Raw genomic sequence first — 19086 nt, forward strand, 5'->3', positions numbered from 1 at the left:
TTTATTTAAAATCTCATGACAATTCCACCAATGCTATTTCTTTTATGTTGTCAAAATAGTGAAATAAAACATTATATCCTTGTTTTGACATAAAGTATTTTCTAAATATTAAATATATGTTTATTAATAAAGACTAATCTCATAATAATACAACTATAGAATGAAGGAAAAAATAACATGATATTAAAACTAAAAGCAATATATTTTGAATTATTTGTTTCTTTCTTTCTTTCTTGTAATGGAATGTAAAAAATTATTAGAAAACTAATCTTAAAAAGTTAAGATTAAGAAAAACATTGAAGAACTTAATTTATTTTAATTTTTAAATAGTTAAATAAAATTAATTTTTATTTATTCAAATTAAGACTTTAAAATCGTGCTTTATTATGGGTACAAGCATGGCCCGTTTATTGACCTACGAGCACGGCCCGAGACCATATGGGCTTGGGCCATGGGCCGGACCAGACTTAATGTTTAAGTAAATGGGCCGGCACGAGCCCGACACGATAATAAATGGGCCGGCCCGAGCAAGGCACGGAGCCGGACCCAACCCGTTTGCCACCTCTAGCAACAAATAGTTTTTTTTTTAAAGTTACAACAATCCTAAACTAGCCCTTAGAAGTCATTGTCTGCTTTTATGGGCCTAAATAAGAACTTTGCTTTTAATTTCTTTGGTGCCATTAGTGTATGAGCAAGTTTTCAATTAGATTTAAAAACTAATTTACCACAAGACAACCACAATTAGGCTGTGATTAAATATACCTCTCTTTGACCTCTAGACAAAAACGTGAGACTTGTGCCTATATTTTGACTTGCTCATGCAGTCCTCCACCAAAGAAATTAAAAGCAATGTGTGAGGTTCTTCTATTTCTTGTTTAGGCCCATAAAAGCAGATAATGACTTCTAACTAAGCTTTGGCTTAATGGGTTAGACATTATTACACAAAAAACCTCTAAAGAATTTAAAGGTGGCATTGGCAGGTGGCTAACACCCATCATCCATCAACTCCATGAAAAAATTGATCACTTCACTCCACCTAATGACACAAACCTCCCAATCCCCATACCACAGCCACCTCACACATTCTAATTCACTCTTCTCCTAATTTCCAAAACCAAATTTGTAACATCTCAAAAGGGCCAAAAATGAGAAGCAACAAGCCATTTTCCTCGGAAATTACAAGAAGCTAGCCATTTCTCCTCATCAGAAAAACCAAGACCCACCACTTGCAGCTTCACAGGAAAAAAGTCCAGCAATAGCAAAATTGCAATAGCAAAAAAGAAAAAGAGAAAAAGGTGGGAGAGACTTGAGATTCAGAGGCTTTTGTGTTTGAAGGCCACACAACAAATCCCCAATTTAACAAACAAAAACAGAGAGTAAAAGAGAGTCTCCTCAATTTCTCAAATCCAATCCCAAACCCCCATTTCACCAATCTCCATAAAGCTCCAAACTTTGAGCTTCAAATCCAATTTTAGCTCATACCCAACTCCTGTTTCTCCCCTAAATCGACTAAAGGTTGCTCCTTTTTCAATTGGGGTTTCAAATTCAGAGCTCCCGATTCACATTAGATCACAATCCTCAAAACCCAGTTCGGATCAGCGACATGTCGTGCTCCTCTTCATCGGGGTCGGAGGAGGACGATGAGGGTATCGACTCTTACAGAAAAGGAGGGTACCACGCCGTCAGGATCGGCGATCAGTTCGCCGGCGGCCGATATGTTGCTCAGAGAAAACTGGGTTGGGGTCAATTCTCCACCGTCTGGCTCGCATACGACACCACCAACTCTGTACGCCATTTTCATCTTTGCCTTTCATTTTTTTTTATATGTGCTCAATCTTTATCATTTATTGGTTCTCAATCTTTTATCATTTATTGACTTGAAATGATTCTGTTTTGTTTGTTTCTGTGGATTTTGGTACTTGTTTTGTTTATCCAAGATCTTCTTTTGTTTCTGAATTAGCGGTTCATTGATGAAAGTTTCTGTCTTTAGTTCATTCCATATTGCATTAGCGTGTCATGTGTTGGATATGTGATGCTGATTCTGTGTTTATATGCATCAGTAATGATTGTGCATCAGTTTTGTAAGTTTGTGTATTATAGTTGTCAAGTGTCCTATTTATTTCGGTCTGTGGGCGCAGAGCTTTTGCAATATCTAACATTCTGTGGTCAGTGTCTATTTTCGTGCTTGTTTGCGTTCAGTTTGTGACTATGATTACCCCCATTTCAGTACAAGGGACAATAGTCCCATTCAGCAGGACACAAAATTTTAGGTCACTGTAAAGATAAAGGGTGTTCTACTTCTAGGGGGATGTCAGTTAATACAATTTAGCCGTCAGGATGAAAACCTAGCAACCCATTATCTATGTGGGAAGAATCTGTTTGGTAATATGCTTCATGGACCAGCGTTTTGGCTTTTTTCTTTTCTCAATGCATTTACTTTGGTTCCCAAATGTTTGCATCATCTTATTATGCTTTTGTGTTTCTTTAGACGTACGTTGCTCTTAAGATTCAAAAAAGTGCAGCTCAATTTGCTCAAGCTGCTCTCCATGAGATTCAAGTTCTTACGGCTATTGCGGAAGGTGACTCCTCGAATTCAAAGTGTGTTGTACGACTGATTGACCATTTTAAGCACGCAGGCCCAAATGGGCAGCATTTATGCATGGTCCTTGAGTTCCTTGGTGATAGCTTACTTCGGCTGATCAAGTACAACCGGTATAAAGGTCTTAAGTTGAATAATGTTAGGGAGATCTGCAAATGTATATTGATGGGTCTGGATTATTTGCATCGAGAACTTGGTATAATCCACACTGACTTAAAACCAGAAAATATTCTTCTCTTTAACACCATTGATCCCACCAAAGATCCTGTCAGGTCTAAATTCACCCCAATTCTTGAAAGGCCTGAAGGAAACCTGAATGGTGGGGTCACCATGAGCCTTATTGAGAAAAAACTCAAAAGGAGGGCAAGGAGAGCAGTTGCTAAGATTTCCTTGAGAAGGGAATCTATGGGAGGAGGTGAAGCTCCCAAGTCTGAAAGAAACATGGATGGGGTTGATGTAAGGTGCAAGGTTGTCGATTTTGGGAATGCATGTTGGGCTGACAAGCAGCTTGCAGAAGAGATACAAACGAGGCAGTATAGAGCTCCTGAGGTTATTCTCCGATCGGGTTATACCTACTCAGTGGATATGTGGTCATTCGCTTGCACAGCCTTTGAGCTTGCGACAGGTGACATGTTGTTTGCTCCAAAGATGGGACAAGGCTTTAGTGAGGATGAGGTATATTTTCAACTTTATATATCATTCCGATTAGTAGTCATAATCATACCCTTCATTTCTGACACTGAAAATTTAATCTGCAAGTAGAGGACTTTCTCTCTGTGAATTTATGGTATCAAATTGTCTTTAATTCCTATTGTTATTTGATATTTAATCTAGTTCGTTTGTGTAATTTGGCCAAGTTATGTTTCCAAAACCCGTCTTCCTGACTGCTTTGAAATTGATATAGCGATTGGATTGATTTCAGGATCATCTTGCTTTGATGATGGAGGTCCTTGGAAAGATGCCTCGAAAGGTGAGATCCATCATTGCACTCCCACAGTTCTTTAATAACTTCATCTAATTCAATTTGTCTCTCATGGCTGGGTTTGCAGGTAGCCATTGGAGGAGCTCGTTCCAAGGATTATTTCGACAGACATGGCGATCTAAAAAGAATTCGGAGGCTGAAATTTTGGCCACTTCATAAATTATTGATCGATAGATACAACTTTTCCGAGACTGATGCTCGGGAGTTTGCAGAGTTCCTCTGTCCCATTTTCGACTTTGCACCAGAGAAGCGGCCAACCGCTCAGCAGTGCCTTCAACATCCGTGGCTCAATTGCATTACTACGACTCAGGGCTAGGTGAAAAACACATGAAATGTGGAAAAGGTGAATGTTGGGATGAGCAACCTTCAGAATGAGGTTGGCAAGTGAAGAAGGGAATGAAGGAGAGGAAGTTACATCTACCACACTGTTTTGACGCCGCCACCTCAACCCCCCCCCCCCCCCCCCGTTTGACCATTGATTTTGTGGTTTAATTTTGTTTGTACGATTCTAATAAGATTCTTGATTATTTTTTTTATTAACTATAACTATAAGAGATGTAAATTAGTAATGATTTTTGTGAGCAAAATGACGTCATAATTCAGATAGAGAATTTGACTGTCATAAAATGTATGCCCTGGTGGCTTGTAAACAATAGCTGACCAGAACAGTACCCATCTGTGTTATCCACATTTTTTATACTGATATTGATTGAATGACTTTATTTGTTCTCTTTTTCATGTTTCCTTTCTTATGCTCGGTGTTCTATAGTGTTCTGCAGTATTGAAATCCTGATCGAGTAACTCATTGTAGAGGGCATATTAAATGAGAACACTATTGAAATCCTGATCGAGTAACTCATTGTAGAGGGCATATTAAATGTATTGACGTTTCAATGCTTCGGAGCATTATTAGACCAAGTTTTAGAGTGTTTATAAGACTACCTTAAAAGGGCTGCCCTTTAAATGTGGCATGTGGTCCTTGACAATGATGATTAATTGATGTGTAACAAATCAATAATGGACGAATGAAATGGCTTTCAAGTTTAATCTGAAAGTGAAGTGGCATATACGACCTTCTCAAGTGCTCAACTGATAACGCAAGCGTGGTCACTACTCCATAAATAAGTGGTCACTACTCCATAAATAAGTGGGCCCATTTACATAGTGTTTCATGAATATCATACTAGACTTGATACAATCGTATTATTGGAACTTTTGAATTTAGATAAGCTCATTGTTTGGAGAACACCGGATACAGTGACTAAATTAACGACTTCCTAGTTTTGGACTTTTAATACTGCATAGCATTATAAAAAACAAAATTTCTGACTATATAATTTTGGGGTCTTAACCAAATGCCTAAATTTGATATAAAATGATCCCACTAACAGATTTTTTTACCACTAACCCCATTTAATAGCTATGGAAATTATTCTATGCACCGACGGTGTAAGTGACCCAACCCTTATAAAATAATCTCAACCCTTGATATTTATTATCAACTTTATTTTTAATAAACAAAAAGTGTATTTAATGCAATCTAACCATTCATTTATGTTGGTGCAAGTGCACGGCGGTGCACTGAATAATCTCTCTTAATAGCTAAAAGATTATTTTAGACAAAACTCAGTTATCAAATTACAAGCACGCCACTCTCTCTTCTCCTATCGTTGACACCGACGACGGCCCCTCTCTTTCTCAAATCCCTCTATGATTTCAACTTTCACTGGTGTCCGCGATATCATAGTGGGGTTGGCGGTGATGACGAAGCGGTGAGGCCACAATTTTTTGGTGACTTTTGGAGAAGGTCAGCCTCCGGCAGTGATCGGATTAGAAGCGCAGACCACCTTTTTGCTTCACTCTCTCTCTCTCTCTCCGGCGAAATCCCCTAATATGTAGGATTTAGCAAACCGTGAAGTCTCATTCTCATAGACTCTCCCTCTATTGACGACTGTGGCTTCGATGGAACTCAGAAAGAATGAATGCAAGGGAGTGTTTAATTGGTATCCTATCGTAGTATTCTTTTAACTTAATTTCATACTCTATTTGAGAATGGAACTAGGGTCTGATTGACGTTGAACAATGACCTTATAGATATGTATAGTAAATGTGGTAAATTGGGAAGTGCATGTGAGATGTTTAATAGAATGTCTGAGAGAAATGTGGTTTCCTAGACAACTTTTAATGTGTGGCTATGTAAACAATGACAATCCTAAAGGGTCATTATCTCTCTTTTTCAACTAATCGTAAGGCGTCTGGGATCTTGGGCATTGCTGATCATGGAATGCAGATTCACAGTATGTGCGCTAAGTCTAGTTATGAATGGGTTGCAGTTGTGAGCAATTGTTTTCTTTTAATACTATTGTAGTATTCACTATAAGTCATTTTAGGGTAAGAAAGAGAAAAAACAAAGTAGTTGTTTTATTGATGAGGATGGTCCAGCACGTTACCAAGATGGATATGCCAAGTTGAGGTCATTGACTTATATTTCTCTAGATTTGTACAAGGTAAACTAATCTATTTATTTCTTGGTTTATTTTGTAAACTAATCTCTAATGCAAGTTCTAATGAAATTACTTGTTTTTATTTTTCAATACGATTTGATTACTAAAATTTTTAAAATCAAGAATAATCTTCATTTTTCATTGATCATTGCCCCCCAATAAACTTTTTAGTGCCCCCCAATAAACTTTTTATTGGGGGCCAATAAACTTTTATTAGGGGGCAATAAACTTTTTATTGGGGGTAATAAAAAATCCCCCAATAAAAAGTTTATTGGGGGCAATAAAATGTTTATTGGGTATCATTTGAAGGCAATAAAACCGGACTCCGGCGGCCTGTCGGGGGATTCCGATCTCCGGTCACAGGAATCCGGTGGCCAATCACCGGAGTCCGGCGAAGTTTATGATGGCTTCTCTCTCTCTAAGTGACAAAGAAGGAGAGGACAAAATTGTCCTAAAAATAAATAAAAAACAATAAAAAATACTTAATTGGGTATTACGGCAAAAGATATGTAATTTATTGGGTAAGTAGGAAATCTCATAAGATATTTTGGTAAGTGGGGTTAGTGTAGATCAAATTTGGGTAAATAAACATTTTCCCTATAATTTTTGTGGTTTGAAATATTGCAATTTCGGACCGTGAGTTGTTGGATTCACTTATTAAAATGGAGACTATAAAAACTAGTGACTAATTTAACGACTCTCGACTCTAGAGTTTTAGTACTACTGTATAGCAATACTTCGTCTTTTAAGGACTATAATTGTTCTGCAGTAAATCAGGTCGATTAAGTAACTAGGTGTTATGATATAGAATCTCAATTCTCTAGCAAATCCGACATCTTTATTATATTCTCTATATTTATTTTTTTGACTTTCGATTAAAAATTAAAGTAATATCGAGCATATGGTAAACTCCTATAGCTACATGCCAAACACGTTGAAAAAGCTACATGCCAAAAGTAAATGATAACAACTAGACGGGAGTGATCCATGGACCATAAATAATTAATTACCGACCAAACTCATCGTAGATTACGGAGGCGACCCGTATTTACTTTACATCACATTCTCGGCTGTCTGTAATTTTCAATTAAGATTTGCTCCCAGCGCAGATCCCAATGACTGTTGCACCTCTTACTTTAATCCCAGCAACAAGACAAGACTCAAAATTCTCTTAATAAATTAAAAGCCGGCATTTCGTATTCATCTCATCTCATTTTTGATTTCAAGCATCATATGCTCCGAAACATGATAAAGTCCGTTTCTTTACCCGAATGAATTTCAGTTAAAGATTCGGAATCGCGAAAGAAAGAAAATTTAGTGTTCTTTAGCATGTGTACTGACAAGAGCATAAGACCAAACAATTACAGCAGATCAATTCCAGTTTCATACTGAACCATGATGTAGATCTCTGAATAAACAGCTCAATCACAGGGTGTTAAGGAAGGACAATCATTGATGCAGTTTTTTATTGCCGGCAAGATCTCCATGATCGGCTGCTTATTAATTCATGGATTGGCTCAATTATATAACCAGTGAACCATCATTATCTCATACCAGAAGAATTTAAAGAACTTCAATGCGAATGAGAATCTGAGATTGAAGAACAAAATTTGCGAAAGAATATGATTTACCAAGGAAATTGACATTGTTATTACATCTATCATCATCATCAGCACAAGCGCAGAGATTATTGTTTGCAACATATCAACAAACACTACCCAAATGAATGCATCCCTATTACCTCAATTCAAGCTCTGCTGTCACAAGAGCTCCGGGCAAATTCGGACTGTAAAGCACGAATGGGATGCAAGAAATGTAACATCTAAATTTACATATGTAGTCAGTTCAAGTTGATTACAACAAAGCCAAAATAAGCACAAAAAAAAAAAAAAGAAGAAGAAAAAAGAAGATAAAAACGAAACAAGCCGTTTCTATAAGTGAAGAACATTGATGAATCCTACCTCAGCTATCCAATCCTATCTCACCTGTTGCCACAATTTTATTTCAACATCATGATTGCATGACTTTATTTTGCTTCACACATGCAGGTGCCTTGAACTCCTGGCATTTCCACACCGGTGTGGGCTCAATAGGCAGCATACTATCAGCAGAAGACTCTGCAGGAAACAAGGGCTTGTTTCCAGCAGTCGGATTTCCCATGTTCATATCAGTTAGTGGGGAGCTTCTTGCACCCACATCTTCTTTTGGATTTGCCTGATCCCTAAAAGTGCAAACACTTAAGGGCAACTTTTTTAGCTTCACTCGGCCCCTTTTTTTACCACTAGGAGTAGTAGGCATATCGTCCCAATTTTTCTCTTTTGTTTGACTTGATTCTGCTTCCCCATTATCCATCTCCGATCGACCAGATTTATCATTTCTATAAGCTTTTTCAGCTGCTTTATTTTTGTACAAGTCAAGGATGGTGTCTTCAAAATCGAGCTTACCTGCCACAGCATGACCATTGCAAGCAGATGCAGGGTCTTGATCCAATACTGTACTTCCATTGGAAACCCTAGCTACCTCAGAACTCTGTGAGATTTTAGGCTTCTTGTGTTTGTGACCCTTAGAGTCAGAACCTGATGGATTCTTTGAGATTCGTGGTGAGCTATTAATAGCTCTATGCAACTTCCGGGCCAACTCTTCATCTTTCTTACAATTCTCAATTGGCTGATATTTTTTGTACAAGAGCTGAACTGGGACATGTTTCTTGAGCTTGTTCTTTTTCAGGTGTTTCTCCTTGCTGGCTATTTCGTCCGAGAAAGAGGCAACCAAATCTAAAGCACTCTTGGCTGCAGCCACTGCCTTTGCAGCTATTGCAGCTTTCTCTTCAGCTGCAGCTCTCGCATCTTCTGCAGCCTTAACTGCAGCAGTAGCAGCCGATTTTGAGACCTCTACCAACTCCTCGGGTGAAAGATTAGGATCATGAGAAGTCAATATTCTGTTTAAACGTGTGTTGAGTTCACTTGAAGAAGGCGATGAAGAAGAAGAAGCAGAAGCCGAAGCCGAAGCTGTTGCTGACACTAGAGACAGCCATGAACTACTATCACCCTCCGGACTCTGTTTCTTCAACCCAGCAAGCAGACGCTTTCTCGGGGGTAAAAGGACATCAGCATCCAAATGGTTGACATCACATAAGTTACCCTCCATAGGTCTGCTTCCGAAAAAAGAACTACACCGAAATGACGATCACTCTCCACACAGAGAAAATGACCATTCCATCTACATAACAGTAACAATTAAACCTTTAGCATCAGGTTTTCATTCACACAAGATATGAAATATATAACTGATTAGGAAAACCCTAGGGAAAAAAAAAATCCACATACTAAATCGGTAAATCCAAATCCAAATCCAAAATCAATTCAAAACCATTGTCAATCAGATCAACAAAGACAGATGCTTATGCTTACTCCAAATCTAGGTTTTGGACGCCTTTGATTTCGGCTAACTCTAAAAACCAATAACCTAACTAAATCCCTAGTAATCACATAACTAAACTGAGTTTCCTTTCTTCTCTCTCGATCTTTATACTAACAAAACCAACCAACATCACAAAACCACAAATTATCTCCCCTTATCCAAACCCTCGAAAACTTTCCGAAAAGCAAACAAATTCACACCAACGTCCACCAATTCAACTGAATTGCAACAAACAGAAATCCAAACACAGCTGAATCTCAAGCATCGGAAATTACCGAACACAATTCAAATTCCAACCCAAATTAACCCACCAAACAAAGATCGGCCGCAGCCGAGAATTCAATGAATCAGAATCAGCACCAATCCGCAATACCAGACACTCAAAAATTAACCGCAATTCCCACAAATCATTGCTGAAGTTTAACCGTCATTTCGGAAAATTTTGACAGAGCGATCAAAACAGAGGAGAGATGGCAAGAGGGAAACTTACCTGATCCTTTAGGGTGGGAAATTTGGACAGCCCGAGATACACACGGACAAGTGTGAATTAGGGTTTCAGGGGAGGAAGAGAGAACAGAAAAAAAATCAGGGTGGTGAGAAATGGAAGATGGAGTTTGTTGTTTGTATTTTTATATTTTTTTTTCTTTTTTTTTTTCTGTGTCGGAAAGAATTTCGATTGGTTCTGGTTCTGGTTCTAGAACCCCAAATCCCACATAAAAATTAATCTTTTACCCCCCCCCCCTTTTTTTTTTACCATGGCATTACAATCCTTTTGAATTTTTTTTTCTTCCAAATTTTGATTTATTTATCTTCCAAATTTTGATTTATTTATGGATGTGCATGTATTTTCTTCTTATTTTAGAAACGGGAATTGTTTAACTAACTTGGACATTGAAGAAATAAATGGGGTTAATTTGGATGTAGATCATGTAGGGCATGCAAAAGTTTCTAATAATTGTTCACATTTTAGTCGTTTGTTTTTATAGTATGTGATGGTTCGGATTGGGTGCAATTGAATGATTATTTTGGATTGTCTGACGCAAACCGTCTTACTAACGAATTACATAATTACTCGTATATTCAGTTTTAGATTCTGTTTTAGAGTTAGACGACAAATATAATTAAGTTTACGTATCATCTGAAATCAACGAACTAACTTGTTGGCTAGTGATATTTCTCGCGTATTTAATGAAACATGTTTTACATCTGAATCAGATCCTCAATACGATCATCCACTTCTCCTAGCTTGTTTTACCTTAAACCTATTTACTATAGCCGAAGGTTGGGATGCGATCAGCCCTAAGTATGAAAAATTGGCATGGGTAGATTGGTAATTTAGGGAAGGAACACATCCTATTTGGATAAAATCATAAAAAATAGACCAAGAAAGGACATTTAGGACATGGCTCTCCCTCTCCATAATCCGCGTCATCAAGCGAAACGGATAACGACCTAAAATTTACTTTACCCCGCGGGGAATTTGGACAAGTTGCTTCAGCGACCAATCAGATCTCAGGACCACAGCCGTCAAAAGATAAAAAGTGGAAATATCGCTCCGCCAGGACGTGTGAGGGTTCCAAAGCACCGCCCAATCACGACCTTCCACCTGTAACTCACCCTTGACCACGCGGTGTGAGTTTATCAAACCTCACAACAAACGGTGGCAGTTAAAAACTCCCCCCAGTTGGACTGAGAAACTCTAACCGCCATTTTTTCTCTCTCTCTCTACCCTTTTTGAAAACCGGAGCTCTGAACCGCTCAAACGTCGTCGTTTTCAGCCTAGCCCCCCTAAACCCTAACCCTAAGCCTAAGCCGAAGAGCCCTAAATCGAATTCGCAGGTGAGCGAAAGACCCATTTCGATTCGCCGATGCGTTTTGACTAAAGACGTTTTCTTTGATTGGTTTGCCGCGGAATTTTGGGATTTTGAAGAAGGTGAAATCTTTTTGGGTTTGATTTTTAGGGTTCCGATGAGGAGCTTGAGGCGGTTGCCGGAGGCAGTTCGGAGCTCGATTCGGTCTGGGGTGATTCTGTATGACGTGGCTAGGGTTGTGGAGGAGCTCGTCTTTAATAGCTTGGACGCTGGCGCAAGAAAGGTAGTAACTTTTGGGGGTTTTGGTTAATTTCAAGTGAGTAGGGGTTATGGTAAAAGAGTTTATTAGTTTGGTAAAATGTTAATTTTGTTGTTGCAGGTGTCAGTTTTCGTAGGAATTGGGACTTGTTATGTGAAAGTAGTTGATGATGGTCAGTACTAGTTGTCTCAATTGGGTTAAAATCTAACTTGGTTTCAGTTTTCATAGCGTAATTATGTGTATTTAATCTTGTTTTTACTTGTAGGATGTGGGATTACTCGTGATGGATTGGTGTTGTTGGGAGAAAGATATGGTAAAGTTATCATTTGCTTTAATAAATATCGCAGTAGTTACTGAGTGGCAGTGAGCCTAGTTACATTATCTTGTGTGGATTTGGTAGTTGTTCATAAGATGCTATATTTGATGTATGAGCAGCCACGTCGAAGTTTGAACAATTTACTGAGGCGGATGCTGCCAGTGTGAGCTTTGGTTCCAGAGGGGAAGCACTGGCTTCGATTTCTGACGTGGCATTGCTTGAAGTTGTAACCAAAGCTTCTGGGAGGCCAAATGGGTATCGCAAAGTGATGAAGGTGTAGTTTTGTTACTGTTCTGGATTTTCTGTTTGTAACAGAATTTGCTTTAATGCAGGCTTGGCTCGGGTTGACTTTCCTCTATTTTTCTCAGGGATTCAAATGTTTGTATCTTGGGGTAGATGACGATAGGAAGGATGTTGGCACAACAGGTAGTAGGGACCTGTCATGATTCCTGTTGTCTTCATTTGAGCTTGTGAAGTTGTTCTTTATTACATCTTGGTTTACGAAAATGGATTTCCGCTAAGCTAATCATAAAACTACCTTTTATTGGTGAATTCCATTACATTATGCCCTAATAAATGCTTGTTCACAATGTCTTTCTACTAATTCTATCTGGAATAAGTTGTTTAATCACCTGCTTCTGCTTGCAGTTGTTGTTCGTGATTTGTTTTACAATCAACCAGTTCGGAGGAAGTGCATGCGATCCAGGTTCCACTCTTGGATCATTTTAACTTTTTATCTGGTTTATAACTATGTACAAGATTTTCTCTCAACTGCCTGAAACAAGATTATGCAATGAATGAAACTGACTTAAACTGCTTTGTGACTTGCATTCTGGAAGCCCGAAGAAGGTATTGGACACTGTCAAGAAATGTGTACACAGGATCGCACTGGTGCACTCAATGGTTTCCTTCAAAGTTGTCGATATGGAGAGGTGCCTTCTAACATAATTTCTAGGTGAAGAATTTGTGGTTGCTGTTATTTATTTATTTCTTTTTTGATTTACATATTTGACTCTGTGTAGTGAGGATGAGCTTCTTCGTACCATTCCTTCTCCTTCTCCCATGACATTATTGGAAAGTGCTTTTGGGAGCGAGGTCTCTGATGCACTTCACGAATTGAACATAAGTGACGGAAAATTAGAGCTTTCTGGATACATATCTACTCCTTGCAATAGTCTCGCCATTAAGGTAGGAAGATTGGTATTAATTGTTTAGGTGATTAACTATCTACTTCCACTATTATGAGTATCCTTGTTCTAATTTTCCAAACATTTTTTTTTTGGCAGGCCATCCAATATTTCTGTATCCTTCTCTGCTCATTTTTATTTATAAACAATGTTGTCAATAGGGGGATCTTTTGTTCTGAGAGGATCTATATTTTTTTCTTTTGTTTTTGTCCTTCACCATTACAGATATTAATTCACGGTTCATTTGCAAAGGACCAATTCACAAATTGCTTAATCAATTGGCCTCTAGCTTCGAATGCTGGGACCCAGGGACAGCTGCTGTTGGATCCCGCAACAGGAAGAGAAGTAGACCTCAAGCATTCCCAGTTTATGTCTTGAATTTAAGTTGTCCCCAATCATTCTATGATTTAAACTTTGAACCATCGAAGACATATGCTGAGTTCAAGGTAATTTTTCTTATTTGACATTAAATCTTGCTATGCAGGTCATATATAGTCTGCAAGTCCAATACAGGGGTTATTATAAAAGTGTAGACAAGAGGTTTAGTGTTTCAAAGATAAATACTTATTTCTCAATGATTTTTTTCGCCAGGATTGGGGTCCTGTACTCAACTTTATTGATAAGGCCATTCAAAGCTTCTGGAAGGAAAAGATATCCTATGGTATGCCTTTATCTGTGGCTTCTAGCTGGGAGCTTCACTCTCTTTTTCCTTTCTTATATATATATAGATATATATATATATATATATATATAATATGTTTGGTGGCATAGAGAGGTATTAACCTCTATTACATTTCTAGTAGAATCTGTTTGTCATGGAGCTGATATACGAAGCGAAGGTCAAATGTGGGAGGAACGTGACAACACTGTATCTGTAGATGAAAGTAAGAAATCGGTTTTGTCACATTTTCATTTGATAATGGTGTGAATTGAATCTGACCATCTTGGTTCACTTTCCCTTGGCTTATATCCTTTTTTCTTTCCTCTTTAAAAATGCTAGATTTGCTGGATGTAGATTTGTCAGAAATGTCTCCAATAAGGAAAAAGAGGAGCAGGATACAAGATCTTGAGACTTCTCCGGACATTATGAAGATTCTAAGTAAAGAGGGCAGCGATGTATCTCAGAGGAAATATATCAGAATTCCATTTGACTACTTGCATGAAAATACTGATGATGTCAAAGGCTTCAAAGATCGAGATAGTGAGATTGATTTTCGTCATGATAGTGACTATTCATTTCAACCACAGGATCAGAATCTTGCTAAATGTATGGTCGCAACAACTCTGAAGAGGGAAAATCATAGTTGGATGTCTGATATCAATTTTTCACCTGATGAAGATTATATGATGGATAGTGGCTACTCTGCTGCCAAAAGATCCAGTAATTTGGAAGATAATATGTTTACCTCAGCATGGCAAGATCAGCCCTTTAAACTCTGTGCTAGTGTTAGCAAGGTTTCAGCAGATACTGGAGTATCACATCATGATTTCAGTAGCAATGTAGAGGTCACCTGTGATTTAAGACAACCTTTCCTCAATAGTTGTTCCTCCCGAGGAAGGCTTCCATCTGAGAGGGATTTGCTTACAGAGAGTGGGATTAAATGTCAAAATGATTACTTTGGGAGCAAGAGAATGCAGGATGGCTCTTACAACACTTTAGACTTTTCAGAAATTGATGGCAGCAGCAAGAGAATTCGGAGTGGTTCTTATAACAGTGTAGAAGTTCCAGATATCTCTTCAATGACTTCATCCCCAGGGATGGTTTCTAGTGCTCAGCCCTATGCCAGAGTTAGATCAAAGTTTGACCCGTTTGCAGAGTTTGACCCTCTGTCAAGAGCTAATTTGAATTCAATTCCATCCTGTAAGGGCCGTTTAGATGAGGCAAGTTTAGACATAAGTGAAGAGTATATTGGTTCGTGCAACCAGACCTTAAAAACTGAATGGTACTCTGTGACATCCAATCCGTTATCCCAAAGTACCTATTTGGATTTTGAACCTTTCTCTAATGAAGATTCAGTTGAAGGGCATTACAGATATAAATATGATAAGAGGGATACTGACAAATATTTTGTTGATGCTGAAGAATTTGAATGCAGCTTTGGATCGGATATAGTGTCAAATATCAGAGAACACTGCATTACAGATATAGACTGTGGACTAGGTTATAATGACAATGCTGGTTCTAGAAAATTCCTTCACCAAGACAATATAGATAGAGAGTTTTCTAGTGGACGCCGAGGTAAATTAGCTTATGAGACAGACTGGTTAAGCTGGCATTCACGCAGCAAAGATAACATTTGTATTGACATGCATAATAGACATGAGGAGCAGTCAAAATATCGGGATTGTCTCAAGAGTCATGTTTTAAACAGAAGATCGATACGAAGCCACTCAGCTCCACCATTTCCTAGAAGCAAGAGGAAGTACTTCACTTTAAATCATCCTGCGACAACAGCAGGCAAACATGATGCACAAACCTTCCATGATTCAGCTACTTATCCAGGTATTGTGATGTGAGTTGCCCTTTCAGAATTGGCAGCCAGCTTATGCAGATGCCGGCTAGCTAATACACTTCTTAATGTGCAGAAGCTGGCACAGTGAAGGATCTCTGTCAACCTCGTAATGGTAATCATCAAAATTTGAAGACAACTTCTGTGGAGGATTTATTGTTAGACACCAGGTACTTGACCTTCAAAAAATTTGTACCACTCATACTATATTTGCTTTCAAGGGGCAGACTTTAATTCCAACTTTACCAAATTTTCTTTTAGACCAGATATTAACGCTGGTGCAAGCAAGATGCAAAAATTGGAAATGTTTGAACAATCTAAAAGGTCTGAGGTTCAAGCCACAGCTCCAATTAAAGGTATCTTATTTTCCTTATTCAAGAAGTGTAATCAACATTTGATTGAGCTTGGGCTCATTGGTTATTATAAGATTACATCTTTAGCATTTAGTGGTCAAATGTCGGCCCTAATCCTAGTCATTTTCAGAAATTATATCCATGAATCAAGATTCGCTGAATTGTGGGACCAAATGGCGGAATTGTTGTCCCCAAATTATAGTAAGTAATATGTTTTTGAAGGTCTGATACAAAACATGAGTTAATTGCTGTACCATCTTGCCAAAAATTATAAAGTTGGATTCTTTCAATCTACTTATAATTGTGAATATAATATGTGATGCAGAGCAAAAGTAAAGTGCACGGTGTTCAAGATGGAAATGATATACTTGACATATCTTCCGGATTCTTGAATCTTGCTGCTGACTCATTAGTTCCTGAATCTCTCCATAAGAACTGTCTCAAGCATTCCAGAGTTCTTCAGCAGGTGGATAAGAAATTTATTCCAGTCATGGCCGGCCAAACACTTGCTGTTATTGACCAGGTCCGTTTCTTGGATATCTTTTTCAAGTTTGAATGGCAAGGGAAGCAATTCACTTCACTTATAGATTACAAGGTTACAATAGAGCTTTCATGCATCTAATCGAATAGTTTTAGTCTCCAAAAAGTGGCCTTCACAGAGAATGAGACTAAGAAATTGGATAGAAGTTTTATAAGATATCTTACTTGCTCAAATTTTTTTATCACAATAAGATAGAACTGTCAGTCTTGCAGGTAGATTCCCACGTGTATATATACTAGTACATGCAGCTGTTAAAGAAACAAACTTGCATTCACATACTGATCTAGACACGTTTAAACTAGTGATGCTCACAAGCACAAAAGTGCAGGCAGAGTTCTGACTTCGGCAGAAACTTTTTTTCTACAGCATGCTGCAGATGAAAGGATCCGATTGGAGGAGCTGCGTCACAAGGTCTCGATTTTTTTCTGTTAGATCTCTTGGAAATGATACGTGAGTGTGTGCGCGTTTTTTTTTTTTTTGTGTGGCTTACTCAATTAGTTGAATACGTAGGTTTTGTCTGGAGATGGAGAAGCAAAGACCGTTACTTTTCTGGATTTTGAACAAGAGCTGGTATGTTGTGTATTTTATGCTCCTTAAAGTTTCAATGGCTAACTTCTAATGACCCTTTGGTTCTTATTATTATATACAGGTGCTGCCAGAGATTGGTTACCAGTTACTGCATAACTATGCTAAAACAATAGAAGAGTGGGGTTGGCGCTGCAACATACATGCTCAAGATTCAGGGTCTTTCAAGAGGTACTTTACTTGTCCTTCCTGGTGTCAGCATCCAGCATTATGAACATTAACACAATTACTTGCTAGACTTCTTTATTGCTGATTTGTGGTTCAGGACCTGAACTAGTGTCTGGCATATACTTACTGTTGTTTGACACCCTAGAAGATGATAAACTCGTCTATTAATTGCTCCTTTTAGTTGGTTTTGTTGTTCCATGCGTGGCCTTGCAAAATGATGATAATTTGGAGACTTGTTATAGATCAACTCTACATATTTTACATTATTTTCTGAGAGAACTTCTGTTAGCCTGATTTTATTGCAATTGTTATATTTAACAGGAATTTGAATTTCCTTCACAGGCAGCCAACCGTCATCACACTTATTGCGGTGAATTACCATCCCTTGTCTTATTTAATTTTTCCATTCACCCTCTTTGAGCTCAAACCTGGCGAAGTAGGATCATTAACCTATCTCTATTGTTTTGTTTAACACAGTCATTGGTTGAAAATTATTGTCAAATCAGTCACTTTAAATACTATAATGAAGCTGCCTCCAAAAGTTATTAATACCATCTGTTGTATAATGACATTCAGGTTCCCTGCATCTTAGGTGTCAATTTATCTGATGTAGATCTTATGGAATTTCTTCAGCAGGTAATACATATATACAGCACTGCCTCTTTTTATAGTTTTTCTTTTTTTCCTCTTATTTTGTATCCGTGTATTCCCCTCATAATAACACAGCTTTCTGTTCGATTTTTAGCTTTCTGATACAGATGGATCATCAACAATGCCACCATCTGTTCTTCGAATCCTAAATTCTAAAGCATGTAGAGGTAAATGCCAAAGCTCGTACTCTCAGTTTTGTTCAATGATTGGGATTATGAATTTTAAGCCGGGCTTAATCATATCGTAAATTATCTGAACCATTTAGCGTACATTTACATTGGTAATTTGTATGTAAATGGTTTTCTTTCATTCTTCTTCAAGCGTTTTCCTTGCTTTTCTTGCTCAGGTGCAATTATGTTTGGGGATTCCTTGCTACCTTCAGAGTGTTGCCTCATCGTTGATGAGCTAAAGCAGACCTCATTGTGTTTCCAAGTAAGTCATCTTTTCAGGCTACTAGACATCTCAAAGAGAGAGAGAGAGGCAGGCTTATTTTATTCTGAATTCTAAAACAACTTGATTTGTTTTGAAGTGTGCTCATGGTCGACCAACAACCGCCCCACTAGTAAATTTGGAAGCGTTGCACAAGCAAATAGCTAAGATTGCATCTTTGAATCTGAACAATGGTGCAGATCAGGCGTGGCATGGGTTACATCAACATGAGCTTAGTCTTGCACGTGCAGAACAACGTTTAAACTCGGCTACAAGCTAGAATGATGAGAATCTTCCAGCGTTCTTTCAAAATTGTAATGTCCCTACATGTCTACAATGGACACATTCACTTGCTGCTCACATTTTTTGTATCAAATGTATAGCTTCCTTCCGAACAAATAAATAAGAAAAACGATAGCGATTGCTGATCATGTAAATTTCTTACCTTTTCACATAAAGAAAGCTTTTTCTTTTTTAAGTCCATGTGTGATTACAGCTGATCAATGATTGTTTCCAGTAATAGGCGGTTTTAAATCAAATGACCTAATCAGTACAGTTGATGGTGCTGGTTATTCTATCTTTGGTGTCGAGGCATGCATTTGATAAACTAGGATATCAATCTGCCTATTATGCCGACGAGACTTTCGTCGGTTGCAGTTTTCCTTTTTTTGAAAATAAGAATAATTTTTCAGATGTTTATTTCGTTGGCAAAGGTGATTTGCATTTATATTTTTTGAAAATAGGATAGAAGACTTTTGCTGACAAAATTCC

The 19086-nt window shown here is 38.0% G+C and overlaps 3 protein-coding genes across 17 annotated transcripts; 2 read left to right on the forward strand and 1 right to left on the reverse strand.

Annotated features, from left to right (window-relative positions):
• Nucleotides 1-1603: 1603 nt before the first annotated feature.
• On the forward strand, nt 1604-4311 carry LOC112187545 (probable serine/threonine-protein kinase sky1). Its single transcript, XM_024326393.2, has 4 exons — nt 1604-1786; nt 2489-3274; nt 3522-3569; nt 3649-4311. Exons 1-4 carry the CDS (start codon nt 1604-1606, stop codon nt 3895-3897), a joined length of 1266 nt encoding a protein of 421 aa, XP_024182161.1. The 3' UTR covers nt 3898-4311.
• Nucleotides 4312-7708: 3397 nt separating this feature from the next.
• On the reverse strand, nt 7709-10148 carry LOC112188028. Its single transcript, XM_024327045.2, has 2 exons — nt 9996-10148; nt 7709-9304 (listed from the first exon to the last, which is right to left on the reverse strand). The coding sequence occupies exon 2, from the start codon at nt 9230-9232 to the stop codon at nt 8096-8098; it is 1137 nt and encodes a 378-aa protein (XP_024182813.1). The 5' UTR covers nt 9233-9304; nt 9996-10148; the 3' UTR covers nt 7709-8095.
• A 1054-nt stretch (nt 10149-11202) lies between these two features.
• On the forward strand, nt 11203-18793 carry LOC112186854 (DNA mismatch repair protein MLH3). 15 transcript variants are annotated; one of them, XM_040514347.1, is made up of 26 exons: nt 11203-11344; nt 11467-11599; nt 11696-11747; nt 11841-11888; nt 12011-12165; nt 12260-12317; nt 12540-12597; nt 12731-12823; nt 12914-13079; nt 13178-13193; nt 13304-13524; nt 13670-13739; nt 13879-13962; nt 14079-15581; nt 15665-15758; nt 15850-15944; nt 16072-16163; nt 16267-16464; nt 16849-16893; nt 16993-17052; nt 17132-17259; nt 17557-17605; nt 17812-17871; nt 17981-18053; nt 18233-18318; nt 18416-18793. In XM_040514347.1, the coding sequence occupies exons 2-26, from the start codon at nt 11474-11476 to the stop codon at nt 18593-18595; spliced, it is 3810 nt and encodes a 1269-aa protein (XP_040370281.1). In that variant the 5' UTR covers nt 11203-11344; nt 11467-11473; the 3' UTR covers nt 18596-18793. The 15 variants fall into 15 exon arrangements, 10 of the variants coding, with proteins under 10 accessions (XP_040370281.1, XP_040370286.1, XP_040370285.1 ...); XM_040514352.1 differs by having other exon boundaries at nt 17578-17605; XM_040514351.1 differs by having other exon boundaries at nt 17132-17238.
• Nucleotides 18794-19086: the final 293 nt, after the last annotated feature.

The sequence above is a fragment of the Rosa chinensis genome, chromosome 2 (assembly GCF_002994745.2).
Source record: "Rosa chinensis cultivar Old Blush chromosome 2, RchiOBHm-V2, whole genome shotgun sequence".
Taxonomy (NCBI): Eukaryota; Viridiplantae; Streptophyta; class Magnoliopsida; order Rosales; family Rosaceae; genus Rosa; species Rosa chinensis.

What these genes read in the sequence shown, in the direction of transcription:
- LOC112187545 (XM_024326393.2), top strand. Translation starts at nt 1,604, where the DNA reads ATGTCGTGCTCCTCTTCATCGGGGTCGGAGGAGGACGATGAGGGTATC. An exon ending in CATACGACACCACCAACTCT is followed by an intron (nt 1,787 to 2,488) that starts GTACGCCATTTT and finishes GTGTTTCTTTAG; the next exon opens with ACGTACGTTGCTCTTAAGAT. An exon ending in TTGGAAAGATGCCTCGAAAG is followed by an intron (nt 3,570 to 3,648) that starts GTGAGATCCATC and finishes CTGGGTTTGCAG; the next exon opens with GTAGCCATTGGAGGAGCTCG.
- LOC112188028 (XM_024327045.2), bottom strand. Translation starts at nt 9,232, where the DNA reads ATGGAGGGTAACTTATGTGATGTCAACCATTTGGATGCTGATGTCCTT.
- LOC112186854 (XM_040514347.1), top strand. Translation starts at nt 11,474, where the DNA reads ATGAGGAGCTTGAGGCGGTTGCCGGAGGCAGTTCGGAGCTCGATTCGG. An exon ending in TGGACGCTGGCGCAAGAAAG is followed by an intron (nt 11,600 to 11,695) that starts GTAGTAACTTTT and finishes TTGTTGTTGCAG; the next exon opens with GTGTCAGTTTTCGTAGGAAT. An exon ending in GATTTATTGTTAGACACCAG is followed by an intron (nt 15,759 to 15,849) that starts GTACTTGACCTT and finishes ATTTTCTTTTAG; the next exon opens with ACCAGATATTAACGCTGGTG.